The sequence below is a fragment of the Entelurus aequoreus genome, linkage group LG12 (genome assembly GCF_033978785.1).
Source record: "Entelurus aequoreus isolate RoL-2023_Sb linkage group LG12, RoL_Eaeq_v1.1, whole genome shotgun sequence".
In the NCBI taxonomy this organism is placed as follows: Eukaryota; Metazoa; Chordata; class Actinopteri; order Syngnathiformes; family Syngnathidae; genus Entelurus; species Entelurus aequoreus.
Window position 1 is genome coordinate 61,339,902 of NC_084742.1, and position 16,399 is coordinate 61,356,300.

Sequence of the window (16,399 nt, forward strand, 5' to 3'; positions counted from 1 at the left end):
GTTTCAATCCATCATCTTCTTCTCCTCAGTGCTTCCTAAACACCAACCTTTGCTAGTCCAGCTGCAGAAACTATCACATGTCACATGTCAGTGTCCCTCAAAACTGTCACATGTCACCAGTGTTGGGTTAGTTACTGAAAACCAGTAACTAGTTACAGTTACTAGTTACTTTATTTCAAAAGTAACTCAGTTACTAACTCAGTTACTTACACCAAAAAGTAATGCGTTACTGTGAAAAGTAACTATTTAGTTACTTCTTTTTTCATTTTTATGTAAGGCTCCCATTAAAGACCTACTGAAAGCCACTACTACCGACCACGCAGTCTGATAGTTTATATATCAATGATGAAATGTTAACATTGCAACACATGCCAATACGGCCGGGTTAACTTATAAAGTGACATTTTAAATTTCCCGCTAAACTTCCGGTTGAAAACGTCTATGTATGATGACGTATGCGTGTGACGTCAATCGTTGAACTGGAAGTATTGGTACACCATTGAATCCAATACAAAAAGCTCTGTTTTCATCTCAAAATTCCACAGTATTCTGGACATCTGTGTTGGTGAATCTTTTGCAATTTGTTTAATGAACAATGAAGACTGCAAAGAAGAAAGCTGTAGGTGGGATCGGTGTATTAGCGGCGGACTACAGCAACACAACCAGGAGGACTTTGAGATGGATAGCAGACGTGCTAGCCGCCGACCTCACCTTGACTTCCTCCGTCTCCGGGCCGCTAACCGCATCTATGATCGTCGCTCCGTCGATCGCTGGAACGCAGGTGAGCACGGGTGTTGATGAGCAGATGAGGGCTGGCTGGTGTAGGTGGATAGCTAATGTTTTTAGCATAGCTCTGTAGAGGTCCCGTTGCTAAGTTAGCTTCAATGGCGTCGTTAGCAACAGCATTGTTAAGCTTCGCCAGCCTGGAAAGCATTAACTGTGTAGTTACATGTCCATGGTTTAATAGTATTGTTGATCTTATGTCTATCCTTCCAGTCAGGGATTTATTTATTTTGTTTCTATCTGCAGTTAAGCCCGATGTGCTACCACGTTAGCTCCGTAGCTAAAGAGCTTCGCCAAAGTATTGTCGTGGAGATAAAAGTCACTGTGAATGTCCATTTCGCGTTCTCGACTCTCATTTTCAAGAGGATATAGTATCCGAGGTGGTTTAAAATACAAATCCGTGATCCACAATAGAAAAAGGAGAAAGTGTGGAATCCAATGAGCCAGCTTGTACCTAAGTTACGGTCAGAGCGAAAAAATATACGTCCTGCACTGCACTCTAGTCCCTCACTCTCACGGTCCTCATCCACAAATCTTTCATCCTGGCTCAAATTAATGGGGTAATCGTCGTTTTCTCGGTCCGAATCGCTCTGGCTGCATTGTAAACAATGGGTAAATGTGAGGAGCCTTTCAACCTGTGACGTCACGCTACTTCCGGTACAGGCAAGGCTTTTTTATCAGCGACCAAAAGTGGCGAACTTTATCGTCGATGTTCTCTACTAAATCCTCTCAGCAAAAATATGGCAATATCGCGAAATGATCAAGTATGACACATAGAATGGATCTGCTATCCCCGTTTAAATAAAAACAATTCATTTCAGTAGGCCTTTAATGCCCTTTTAGCCTTCATTTCAGTACTGTTATTGCACTGGAGAACAATACAATGTGTTGATCAACTTGACATGCATTTGCATCACTGAACTCGGCTAAGCAATGTGGTCTACATACAACACACAAACAATGTGCTCTACATACAACACACAAACAATGTGCTCTACATACAACACACAAACAATGTGCTCTACATACAACACACAAACAATGTGCTCTGCATACAACACACAAACAATGTGGTCTACATACAACACACAAACAATGTGCTCTACATACAACACACAAACAATGTGCTCTGCATACAACACACAAACAATGTGCTCTACATACAACACACAAACAATGTGGTCTACATACAACACACAAACAATGTGCTCTACATACAACACACAAAGACAAAGATATGTTTCAAAGGGCCAATTCATTTCAGGCCAGAACAAATTGACAAAACTATTTGAAATAGCTGCAACATAACATACATAAGTAACAAACAGCATAATAACAACGTAGCTGTAAACCTAGGAAGGCACACACTACATACACAAAGCCTAACCAGGCCTTTTTTTCTCTCAAGGAATTGTGAAATAAAATCATGTCTGAAGCCCAGAACACTCTACACATTTCCCCAGTTTTAGTTTAGACAAAAGGAAAGATTGGTCTGGCCCACTAGCATCCCTCTTTATGTTTGTGAACTTTATAGTCTATACATTTAGAGTGATGTGATAATCAAACACTCTAAAAGTCTAGAATGAAAGAGTATATAAGAGAATTGACAGAGTGTGTACCTTCAGTGCTGAATCATCAGAGTTTGGAGTGTTTTCTTTAGCTTGCTTTCCATGTTTATGTGCTCACTGTCCACTGTGTCCAGGAACTTGGAAAATGTTTTCGTGCCATTTGCTGTTTAACGCCCGCTATCATGCTAATTAGCTGCCTGAAAGCGGGTGACTCCACTGTAGAAATAGCCTGCATGTCTTCTAGCACATACGCTGCAATGGCTCTATCAATGTTGTCCTGGCTAGCAGTGCCTCCGTTAAAATCCTTAAGTGGTGGTGGAGGTGGAGGTGAAGTGGCATCGGAGTCTGTGTCTTTCTCTTTACTAGCTTCGTCAAAGCATGTTGCTTTTGTAGCTGTTTCAACAGATTTTAATTGCTAGGATAGGATCTTTGATCCAAGACACAACTTACATTTAACTCAAATGTTCTTTTCTTTGTGGTCGACCAAAGAAAAGTAGTGAGAATATCTCCATGTTAAGAAACTCGACTTGAGGGCGTGCCGTGATGGCACTGCCTTTAACGTCCTCTACAACTTGTCGTCGCGTCCGCTTTTTTCTCCATACAAACAGCGTGCCGACCCAGTCACATGTTGTATGCGGCTGCTGCAGACACACCTACGTGACTGAAAGACATACTTGGTCAACAGCCATACAGGTCACACTGAGGGTGGACATATAAACAAGTTTAACACTGTTACAAATATGCGCCACACTGTGAACCCACACCAAACAAGAATGACAAACACATTTCGGTAGAACATCCGCACCGTAACACAACATAAACACTACAGAACAAATACCCAGAACCCCTTGCAGCCCTAACTCTTCCGGGCTACAATATATTGTAGTTGGGGTGTATACACCCCCACTACCACCAAACACCGCCCCCAAACCCCCCCATCTCCCGAATTCGAAGGGTCTCAAGGTTGGCAAGTATGCTAAGAATATGTCGTCTCCTTCTCTTCTAGCACCAGAAGTTCTTGCCCAGAAGCCCTACAGCAAGGCAGTGGACTGCTGGTCCATCGGAGTCATCGCATATATTCTGTAAGTGCGGAATTGTTTCCGGAACTTTCACTGCATTCTTCTTCATACACATCTTTTTATTTCCCCAGCACAGGTGTAGTTAGCATGCTAACACAGGTCATACAATCACTGTTGCAACACCACACTCTAATTGGGCTTCAAACCTTCAACTGTTTGAAACAAATCCTGATTTGACTAAACAGAAGATCAACAAGGAGAAAATGTCCTTCATAGAAGGCCTGTGCTTTTAGCTCAGTGGTCAGCACGCTGGCCTCTTACACCTGTGTTCTGTGGGGAAACCACTAGGCAGCCTGAAAGGGAGAATACACAATCTTTGATTGACAGCTGTGATTGCCAATCATCAGGGAGGGGGCCCTGATTGGATGGGGGGCCCCCGAGTACATGAGTGCTGTACAGGCCAGTGACTTTAGAGATGAACATGAGTGGTTGAATAGTGGATGATTGATGAGCCTTTTGTTAGTTTTTGTGTATTGTGGCACCATGTTGGGGAAGTGCCTTTATATCAATATTTATATCTCTGTCATTCTTTTTATATCAATATTTATATCACTGATTCTTTTTATATAAATATTTATATCTCTGTGATTCTTTTTATATCAATATTTATATCTCTGTGATTCTTTTATATCAATATTTATATCACTGATTCTTTTTATATCAATATTTATATCTCTGTGAATCTTTTTATATCAATATTTATACCACTGCTTATTTGTATATCAATATTTATATCACTGATTCTTTTTATAGCAATATTTATATCGCTGTGATTCTTGTATCAATATTTATATCGCTGTGATTCTTATATCAATATTTATATCTCTGATTCTTTTTATATCAATATTTATATCACTGATTCTTTATATATCAATATTTATACCTCTGATTTTTTTTATATCAATATTTATATCACAGATTCTTTTTATATCAATATTTATATCACTGATTCGTTTTATATCAATATTTATATCACTGTGATTCTTATATCAATATTTATATCTCTGTGATTCTTTTTATATCAATATTTATATCACTGATTCTTTTATATCAATATTTATATCTCTGGGATTCTTTTTATATCAATATTTATATCACTGATTCTTTTATATCAATATTTATATCACTGTGATTCTTATATCAATATTTATATCTCTGATTCTTTTTATATCAATATTTATATCACTGATTCTTTTTATATCAATATTTATATCACTGTGATTCTTATATCAATATTTATATCTCTGATTCTTTTTATATCAATATTTATATCTCTGATTCTTTTTATATCAATATTTATATCTCTGATTCTTTTCATATCAATATTTATATCTCTGATTCTTTTTATATCAATATTTATATCACTGATTCTTTTTATATCCATATTTATATCACTGTGATTCTTATATCAATATTTATATCACTGTGATTCTTATATCAATATTTATATCACTGTGATTTTTATATCAATATTTATCTCTGATTCTTTTTATATCAATATTTATATCTCTGTGAATCTTTTTACATCAATATTTATACCACTGATTATTTGTATATCAATATTTATATCACTGATTCTTTTTATATCAATATTTATATCGCTGTGATTCTTATATCAATATTTATATCTCTGTGATTATTTTTATATCAATATTTATATCTCTGTAATTATTTTATATCAATATTTATATCTCTGTGATTATTTTTTATATCCATATTTATATCACTGTGATTCTTTTTGATATCAATATTTATATCTCTGTGATTATTTCTTAAATCCATATTTATATCACTGTGATTCTTTTTATATCAATATTTATATCACTGTGATTATTTCTTAAATCAATATTTATATCACTGTGATTCTTTTTATATCAATACCTATATCACTGTGATTATTTCTTATATCAATATTTATATCACGGTGATTATCTCTTGTATCAATATTTATATCACTGTGATTCTTTTTAAATCAATATTTATATCACTGTGATTATCTCTTATAATATAAGAGATAATCACAGTGATATACATATTGATATAAGACTTATTTCAATATTTATATGACAGTGATTCCTCGGCGCACCACTAGAGGAAGCCTACTTACCACTTGTGGTAAACTTTGACTTCCTGTATTTGCTCTTATTTGATCATCAGTTGGGTCGTCGCCCCCTGGTGGTCACTTGAATACATGCAGATTGGTCATTATCAGGGATTCTTAACCTTTTCCACTACACAAAGGCCCGGGACCCCAACTCAAATATTAACACTGAATTAGTAAATGTACTTTTGATTGTCTACAAATGTTGTGAAATGAAATGAAAATGTGTTAATGATTATTATTTATTCAACACAAACTTTAAGCTTAGGTCAGGTAGACAAATATACTGCATAAGAATGGACTCACACATTAAACATACCTACAAATGATGTTGTGCTAAAATGAATCAACTCAATTAATAATGTGTATATTGCAGTGTGTATATTGTACATATTACATATTGTTATGAAGGTGTCTGTTACTACATTACATATATACTTGCAGTGTGTATATTGCACATATTACATATTGTTATGAAGGTGTCTGTTACTACATTATATATATACTTGCAGTGTGTATATTGCACATATTACATATTGTTATGAAGGTGTCTGTTACTACATTATATATATACTTGCAGTGTGTATATTGTACATATTACATATTGTTATGAAGGTGTCTGTTACTACATTATATATATACTTGCAGTGTGTATATTGTACATATTACATATTGTTATGAAGGTGTCTGTTACTACATTATATATATACTTGCAGTGTGTATATTGTACATATTACATATTGTTATGAAGGTGTTATCATCCACAATGATTATGATGGATAGGCAGAATTTAAAAAAAGTATTTCCCCTTTAAGAAGTGTTACAAATAAGAATAGCAATTCCTTCTAAAAGTGAGTGTTTTTGACAGCACAAAGTATATTTCAGTGTAATTGTCTAGGTGTGTGTTTTGTCTGCTTGTGTGATTTCCACCTGACAGACCAGGTGTCACAGGTCAGAGGTCAGCAGCAGTCTCCTTGCCACCAATTAGCACAATTAGGTCGGCCATTTAGACCTTGTTAGCTTTTAGCTGCAGCTCAGGTGGAAAGATCCCGTCAGGTAATCAGCCGTGATAATCACCTGGTGTGTGCGCGTGTGTGTGTGTGTGTGTGTGTGTGTGTGTGTGTGTGTGTGTGTGTATCGATGGGGAACGGCATCTTAATGACTTTTTCTGGAAGCCTCCCGGTGCAGCAGAGGTTGAGTAATGAGGTGCAGATGATGTTGTTGTTCATTAGTGAGTGTGTGTTCACTACATCTTCATCTTCATGCAGCTGATCCAGCTCACTGCTTGCCAGGAAAGCAACAATGTGGGCCTAGCAGGTCATGTGAGCGCACAACAAAATACTCTTATTACAAAGCCCAAAACTAGTGGAGTTTGGTAATGGCAAATAGAAAGAGAATACAACAAATCCTTTTCAACTTATATTCAATTGAATAGACTGCAAAGACAAGATATTTCATGTTCACACTGAGAAACTTTGTTCTTTTTTGCAAATATTAGCTCATATGGAGTTTGATGCCTGCAACATGTTTCAAAAAAGCTGGCACAAGTGGCAAAAAAGAGTGAGAAAGTTGAGGAATGCTCATCAAAGATTTATTTGGAACATCCCACAGGTGAACATGCTAATTGGGAACAGGTGGGTGCCATGATTGGGTATAAAAGTAGATTCCATGAAATGCTCAGTCATTCACAAACAAGGACGGGGCGAGGGTCACCACTTTGTCAACAAATGCCTGAGAAAATTGTTTAAGAACAACATTTCTCAAGCAGCTATAGCAAGGAATTTGGGGATTTCACCATCTACGCTCCGTAATATCATCAGAAGGTTGAGAGAATGTGGAGAAATCACTGCACGTAAGCCATGATATTACACACCTTGGATCCCTCAGGCTGTACTGCATCAATAAGTCACATCAGTGTGTAAAGGATATCACCACATGGGCTCAGGAACACTTCAGAAAACCACTGTCAGTAACTACAGTTGGTCGCTACATCTGTAAGTGCAAGTTAAAACTCTACTATGCAAAGCCAAAGCCATTTATCAACAACACCCAGAAACACTTAGCTGGGCCCGAGCTCATCTAAGATGGACTGATACAAAGTGGAAAAGTGTTCTGTGGTCTGACGAGTCCACATTTCAAATTGTTTTTGGAAACTGTGGACGTGGTGTCCTCCGGACCAAAGAGGAAAAGAACCATCCGGATTGTTCTAGGCGCAAAGTGTAAAAGGCAGCATGTGTGATGGTATGGGGGTGTATTAGTGCCCAAGACATGGGTAACTTTCACATTAATGCTGAAAGGTACATACAGCTTTTGGAGCAACATATGTTGTTATCATGGACGCCCCTGCTTATTTCAGCAAGTCAAGCCAGGTGTTACAACAGCATGGCTTCATAGTTTTTTATATTGGTTTTATATTTATTTATTTTTTGTTTTTATTCAGTCATTAGTGGAGCTAAGGATAATATTTGAATATTGTTTTTAATATTGTTGTGCCGCACTGTGGAAACATTTTTGTTGTTTATATGTGCTATATAAATAAAGTGTATTGGATTGGATTGATAGTAAAAGAGTGCGGGTACTAGACTGGCCTGCCTGTAGTCCAGACATTGAAAATGTGTGAAGGCTAAAATATGAGAAGGGAGACTGTTGAACAACTTAAGCTGTACATCAAGCAAGAATGGGAAAGAATTCCACTTCAAAAATGTGTCTCCTCAGTTCCCAAACCTTTACTGAGTGTTGTTAAAAGGAAAGGCCATGTAACACAGTGGTGAACATGCCTTTTTTGCAATGTGTTGCTGCCATTACATTCTAAGTTCATGATTATTTGCAAAGTTTCTCAGTGTGAACATGAAATATCTTGTCTTTGCAGTCTATTCAATTGAATATAAGTTGAAAAGGATTTGTTGTATTCTCTTTTTATTTACCATTTACACAACTTCACTGCTTGTGTACATTATAGTTGTGATGTGCTACATGAGGTTGAGTATAATAAACATATTTGATGTATTTATTGTTGCCATTGCTTATAATGGGCAGTGTTTATACATGCAGAAGGGGTGTCCAAACTTATGTTGAAGCTCCACTTAGAACTCTCAGTTTTGGTTGATTTTGGCGGCGCCGTTGGAGCAAAGCGGTAGTGTTTTGCCAGAAGAAGACCACATTTCCCATGATGCCTAGCGCATGTAGCGTCACACTGACAGGATGTAGTGTTGTCACAAATGTTAGGTCTCTCATGGCTGATGTTAAGTAGACACTATGGAGAAATGTTCTAGGATTGTTCTACAAACATGACACTACGACCAAGAATGGATGCACGTCCCAAGCAAAGAAAAACTGGCGGGAGATTTTTTTTTTTTTTAAACAAGTAGTGAGGAACTGCGAACTTTCAACTGGTGGCTATTTATTTCCCATCGCTAACATTAGCATTAGCATTTTGGTGTGAGTCACTTGCTAGTTCAGCAGCAACAGAGTCAAGGCAGCGTTGCTCTGAAGTTCCTCGTCTTGAGCTCACGCCAGCGACTGAAAGCCGGGACAATGTTGATCCTTGACTGTCCTTTTATGCAGGTAACCTGCTTTTTCTTTTTTTTTTGTCTCTTTAGACAAAACTTTTCCTTTCTTTGGTTGCTTTTACAGCTTCTGCCACCACAGCAGTAATTGCACAGAGGCTTTCTTCTTCTTTTGTGTGTGTGTGTGTGTGTGTGTGTGTGTGTGTGTGTGTGTGTGTGTGTGTGTGTGTGTGTGTGTGTGTGTGTGTGTGTGTGTGTGTGTGTGTGTGTGTGTGTGTGTGTGTGTGTGTGTGTGTGTGTGTGTGTGTGTGTGTGTGTGTGTGTGTGTGTGTGTGTGTGTGTGTGTGTGTGTGTGTGTGTGTGTGTGTGTGTGCGTGCGTGCGTGCGTGCGTGCGTGCGTGCGTGCGTGCGTGCGTGCGTGCGTGCGTGCGTGCGTGCGTGCGTGCGTGCGTGCGTGCGTGCGTGCGTGCGTGCGTGCGTGCGTGCGTGCGTGCGTGCGTGCGTGCGTGCGTGCGTGCGTGCGTGCGTGCTCTGTTATATATTAATTTGCCCAAGATCCTCCATCCATCCATCCATTTTCTACCGCTTGTCATATTAACTGCATTTCAGTGGTTAAATGACAGTTGAACTAAATGTACTAAACTTAATTTACGCTAATCAAAGCTCTGGGAACTATGGCCAAGGTTTTCTGGCGGTTCTGGGGCACAATTCAACCTACACAATATTTTCCTGTTGTCAATCAGCGAGAATAAGATTTATTTGGTCTTGGTGGAAGAATGAGAACACTAAAAGAGTTTGCAGCTGCAATGGGAGTCAAAGAGTTGTTAAGAGAAAGTGTAAAGTATATTTTGTTTCTATCAAAGAGTCAAAGAAAGTGTAAAGTATATTTTGGTATTCTAACAAGTTAGCAAACAATTTAAAGGCTTACTGAAATGCGATTGTCTTATTTAAACGGGGATAGCAGATCCATTCTATGTGTCATACTTGATTATTTCGCAATATTGCCATATTTTTGCTGAAAGGATTTAGTAGAGAACATCGACGATAAAGTTGGCAACTTTTGGTCGCTGATAAAAAAGCCTTGCCTGTAGCGGAAGTAATAATAATAATAATAATGGATTAGATTTATATAGCGCTTTTCTAGACACTCAAAGCGCTTCACAGAGAAGTGAGAACCCATCATTCATTTTTACAACTCATTCATTCATCATTCATTCTCCGGTGTGAGCGGCACCGGGGGCAAGGGTGAAGTGTCCTGCCCAAGGACACAACGGCAGCGATTTTTGGATGGTAAGAGGCGGGGAGCGAACCTGCAACCCTCAGGTTTCTGGCAAGGCCGCTCTACCCACTACGCCATGCCGCCCCTAGCGTGACGTCACAGGTTGTGGAGCTCCTCACACCTGCGCATTGTTTACAATCATGGCCACCAGCAGCGAGAGCGATTCGGACCGAGAAAGCGACGATTACCCCATTAATTTGAGCGAGGATGAAAGATTCGTGGATGAGGAAAGTGAGAGTGAAGGACTAGAGGGCAGTGGAAGCGATTCAGATAGGGAAGATGCTGTGAGAGGCGGGTGGGACCTGATATTCAGCTGGGAATGACTAAAACAGTAAATAAACACAAGACATATATATACTCTATTAGCCACAACACAACCAGGCTTATATTTAATATGCCACATAACAAACACCTCCCCCCTCCCGTCCATATAACCCGCCAATACAACTCAAACACCCGCACAACACACTCAATCCCACAGCCCAAAGTACCGTTCACCTCCGTAAAGTTCATACAGCACATAAATTTCCCCAAAGTTACGTACGTGACATGCACATAGCGGCACGCACGTACGGGCAAGCGATCAAATGTTTGGAAGCCGCAGCTGCGTACTTACGGTAGCGCGTCTGCTATCCAACTCAAAGTCCTCCTGGTAAGAGTCTCTGTTGTCCCAGTTCTCCACAGGCCAATGGTAAAGCTTGACTGTCATCTTTCGGGAATGTAAACAATGAAACACCGGCTACGTGTTTGTGTTGCTGCAGCCGGCCGCTAATACACCGCTTCCCACCTACAGCTTTCTTCTTTGCTGTCTCCATTGTCCATTAAACAAATTGCAAAAGATTCACCAACACAGATGTCCAGAATAATGTGGAAGTTTGCGATGAAAACAGAGGACTTAATAGCTGGCCACAATGGTGTACCAATATGTCCACTACAATCCATGACGTCACGCGCAGGCGTCATCATACCGAGACGTTTTCAGCAGGATATTTCGCGCAGAATTTAAAATTGCACTTTAGTAATCTAACCCGGCCGTATTGGCATGTGTTGCAATGTTAAGATTTCATCATTGATATATAAACTATCAGACTGCGTGGTCGCTAGTAGTGGCTTTCAGTAGGCCTTTAAAGAATAGAAAAACAATTGCTAACTTGAAAGTAAAAAGAGATGTAATGCCTGTTTGGGCCCTGTAGGCTGCACAAGGTGTAATGCATGAATAAACGGAACAATATTTATTGAGTGGTGTTAAAGCACACGATTGAAAAGAAGTCATTTCAGTGATAGAATCCTAACTTACTTTGATGAGCCAACAGAATGATTGTGTCTCCAGGCTGTGTGGATACCCTCCTTTTTACCACGACAACGACTCCAAGCTCTTCGAACAGATCCTCAAAGCCGACTACGAGTTTGACGCTCCGTACTGGGACGACATCTCCCACTCAGGTGAGCCTCCTCCCCTACTCTGTCCACTTATGGACCACACACTTGTCACATACTGTATGGACCACACACACCTGTCACATACTGTATGGACCACACACCTGTCACACATACTGTATGGACCACACACCTGTCACATACTGTATGGACCACACACCTGTCACACATACTGTATGGACCACACACCTGTCACATACTGTATAGAGTCCACACCTGTCACATACTGTATGGACCACACACCTGTCACACATACTGTATGGACCACACACCTGTCACACATACTGTATGGACCACACACCTGTCACATACTGTATGGAGTCCACACCTGTCACAGACTGTATGGACCACACACCTGTCACATACTGTATGGACCACACACCTGTCACATACTGTATGGAGTCCACACCTGTCACATACTGTATGGACCACACACCTGTCACAGACTGTATGGACCACACACCTGTCACATACTGCATGGACCACACACCTGTCACACATACTGTATGGACCACACACCTGTCACATACTGTATGGAGTCCACACCTGTCACAGACTGTATGGACCACACACCTGTCACATACTGTATGGACCACACACCTGTCACATACTGTATGGAGTCCACACCTGTCACAGACTGTATGGACCACACACCTGTCACATACTGTATGGACCACACACCTGTCACATACTGTATGGAGTCCACACCTGTCACATACTGTATGGACCACACACCTGTCACAGACTGTATGGACCACACACCTGTCACATACTGTATGGACTCCACACCTGTCACATACTGTAAGGACCACACACCTGTCACACATACTGTATGGAGTCCACACCTGTCACATACTGTATGGACCACACACCTGTCACACATACTGTATGGACTCCACACCTGTCACATACTGTATGGACCACACACCTGTCACACATACTGTATGGACCACACACCTGTCACATACTGTATGGACCACACACCTGTCACATACTGTATGGAGTCCACACCTGTCACATACTGTATGGACCACACACCTGTCACACATACTGTATGGACTCCACACCTGTCACATACACTGTAAAAACTGTTGCATAGATCTAACTCAATAAAAATAAGGCAACATTTTCCAAGCAATTTTTGTTAGTTTAGTCAACTAATTGGTATTTTGAGTAAGTAGAACTTAATAATATGCATTTCGATTTATGCAAAAAGATTAAGTTGCGTTTACACGAAAAGCCAACAAATTGAGTAAAATCAATGTAGAAAACATCAGCATATTAAACACACAAGAATTTGTGTACTCAATTTTATTAATTTTGACCAACTTACCCTTTCTTTGTTTTGAAAATGGAAACTGCTTAAAATAATTACTTAGAATAATAATAAAAAAATCAAGACATATCAAATTCCAACCTTTATTAAATCATTATCATATAAAAACAGTGGCAATGAGCTGGACAGTATGAACAGTCAACATCCATATTTAGTGCATAGAATGCATAACCTCAACTTTTTAAAGTGCTGTATAGAACACCTTCACAGTAGTTTTCTTTTTTTAACCGTATACATATTATTAAAACATTTTCACAAGCCATATCCAAACCGTGTCAATAAGCTGGAGAGTATTAACAGTCAAGAACATCAGTATACGGTATAACTCGGTTGGTAGAGCGGCCGTGCCAGCAACTTGAGGGTTGCAGGTTCGATCCCCGCTTCCGCCATCCTAGTCACTGCCGTTGTGTCCTTGGGCAAGACACATTACCCACCTGCTCCCAGTGCCACCCACACTGGTATAAAATGTAACTTAGATATTGGGTTTCACAATGTAAAGCGCTTTGAGTCACTTGAGAAAAAGCGCTTTAGATTAAGATTAAAGATTAAAGTACCAATGATTGTCATAAATGTAATTCGCTTCACTTATTTAGTGCATAAAAGAATGCATGACCTCAGCATCTCAAGTTTTACTTAGAACCTTCACAGTACAGTTTCTTGCTAAAACAATTTAACATTAAGATTATCTGTACTTCTGTAACAATTCACAAGCAGAACACCTTCACCATAGTGTCTTTCAGTGTGTATATTTTGAAACATTTTAACTTAAACAACTCACAGATCCCTCTTTCTGACCAGCTAGAGCTTCACAGTGGGGCAATTTAGTGTGTATAAAACATAAAAAAAACTTAATTTACACACCAGAAACGATGACCTGGAGATTTGTATAAAACCTGAACAGGACAATATTCTGAAGAATTCCACTCAATGAACAATGTATAATGATTTTGAGCAGACACAAGAAAATAGCTGTTCAAAAGTGCAAGCTGACAGTCATGGCTCACTGCCTAAGCTAGAAGCTTGTTTTTGAGAGTCATGAATTTGGGGGTTGGTTTTGGGCGCAGTGTGTCGAGTCCCACAAAAAGTCTTTGAAACACCTCAAATGTTTTGGAAAGTTTGGATGGATACTCAAGATTAAGTGCATACGTCAACCCCAGAAGTAGGCAGCATGCTTTGGCTAGGTTTCCAAGATGAGTAAGGACTGGTACTCCCTCAATGATGATTCCTACTGCATTTGGCTCACGGCAGATGTAGATGCTCATATTCTTCATTTCCAGGTCCTCATGAACAGTGGTCTCTGCAGTTCCCTTTGAGATACAAAAACAGTAATTTAAAAAAACAAACATCTAATTTTATATTTAATATAAGTTGTGTGATTTAATCCAGATTTGTGAAGACCATTTTGAAAACTTTTGAATTCTAATTTGAGATCTTGTACATTAAACTTGGTACAATAGATGCATTTCCAGCCACATGCTTTTTATTGGCATTTTTAATTTGCATATAAAAAACCTGAATAGAACCACCAGAAATTAAAACAAACAAACAGTAATATGTTATATATATATATATATATATATATATATATATATATATATATATATATATATATATATATATATATATATATATATATATAGAGAGAGAGAGAGAGAGAGAGAGAGAGAGAGAGAGAGAGAGAGAGAGAGAGAGAGAGAGAGAGAGAGAGAGAGAGAGAGAGAGAGAGAGAGGAGAGAGAGAGAGAGAGAGAGAGAGAGAGAGAGAGAGAGAGAGAGAGAGAGAGAGAGAGAGAGAGAGTAGATGTTTTAATGCTTGTTTAAGGGGAGGATTTTTTGTTTGCATTGTTTTTTTTAGGGCAAACAGAAACACAAGACAGAAAGGCATCCCTCTGTGGTGCTATGCTAATTGGCTATCCTGGGGCTCCTGCCAACTAGCTGCATGCTCGACCTCCACCTGACAACTGCTGGTTCAGTCAGTTCACATAAGTAAACCAAATTTAAGCTTGTACATCAGACTGATCCAAACCTGCTTTTAAACAATACTTACACAGTAGTCAGAGACTAGCTCCTGTCCACTCTCTCCCGTGTACTCTATGAGGCATCTCAGAATCACATCTCTCTTCATCACTGCAGAGGCACTCGGGTCCTAGAGTTAATAGAAGAATAATAAATAAATGAATTTTGTTGGCAATTTTACTCCAAATCTGTGATATCGTTATTAGAGCATGATTACAGATTCAGTTGTAAACTTTTAAACCACTTTTAACCCACCTGTATCAGTTCCATCAACAAGTTCTTGATGCGCTGACCAGTCACTCCACCTTTTGCACTGAAGAGCTCCAGGAGTTTTGTAGTGTACCTGTCCAGCTGGGACATAAATGTTGATTCCAGTGGAACAGCAGTGCACCTTCGGAGCTCTTCATTAATCTGTAAGACAGCAAATGTTGACCGTTACTGATATTAAGGGTTTTAGTATACATTTTCAGGCAAAAAGTGAGTCTAGTATGTCATGTCCAAGTCACAATGGAAACTTGGTCAGGAAAAATAGAATGATAAATCATTTACCTGGAATGGTTCGAAGAGGGCAGGCCATCTTTCCTTAAATTCTGCCACCCCAGCAGGAGACTTGGCAACCACTTCCTGTCTTCTCCAACTGTATACGTTCTGGCCATCATATCATTGATGCTCCTGGCACAGTCCTTTTACACAGAGGGCAGGTGAATGAAGGACTTACTTGAGGGGAGTTGAGGAATTTGACTTCTGGGTGGTATCTTAACCGATGAGAGCGAAGGGAACTCCAGCATTTAAAAGAGCATGGGCAACCTATATGAATGCAAGGGAAGTCATGGCTGTGTCTTGGTTGGCACAACAGTGCTGCACAATTTACAGGGCCATCCCATCTGTCATTGTAGAGAGAGAGAGAAAAAAAGACAAGTTATGGTTCATGTCTAACATCTTGGATATATAAGCCTGATGAGAGCCCTTTATATATGTTTTTTTTTACACCCTAATATACTCAATTGCAGTGTTTCCTCTGGATTTTTTTGTAGCCGCTGTGGTCTAAATTGGTAACCTAGCAACAGTAGGGTGGTCCGGGGGCATGCCCCCACGGAAGAACATTTTGAAAAATGACCCTTTAAATCAGGGGTCCCCAAACTTTTTGACTCGGGGGCCGTATTGGGTTAAAAAAATTTTGGCAGGGGGCCAGGCTGTGTGTGTATATATATATATATATATATATATATATATATATATATATATATATATATATATATATATATATATATATATATATATATATATATATATAT

At 39.2% G+C, this 16,399-nt stretch overlaps 1 protein-coding gene across 2 annotated transcripts in view; it reads left to right on the forward strand.

Annotated features, from left to right (window-relative positions):
- The window catches only part of camk1da (calcium/calmodulin-dependent protein kinase 1Da), a 135,143-nt gene that overhangs the window by 98,668 nt on the left and 20,076 nt on the right, over positions 1-16,399 (forward strand). For both annotated transcript variants that reach the window (XM_062066349.1, XM_062066350.1), the window contains exons 6-7: positions 3,358-3,433; positions 11,647-11,759. In XM_062066349.1, coding sequence (XP_061922333.1) covers positions 3,358-3,433; positions 11,647-11,759 — 189 coding nt within the window. The remainder of the gene's footprint in view (positions 1-3,357; positions 3,434-11,646; positions 11,760-16,399) is intronic.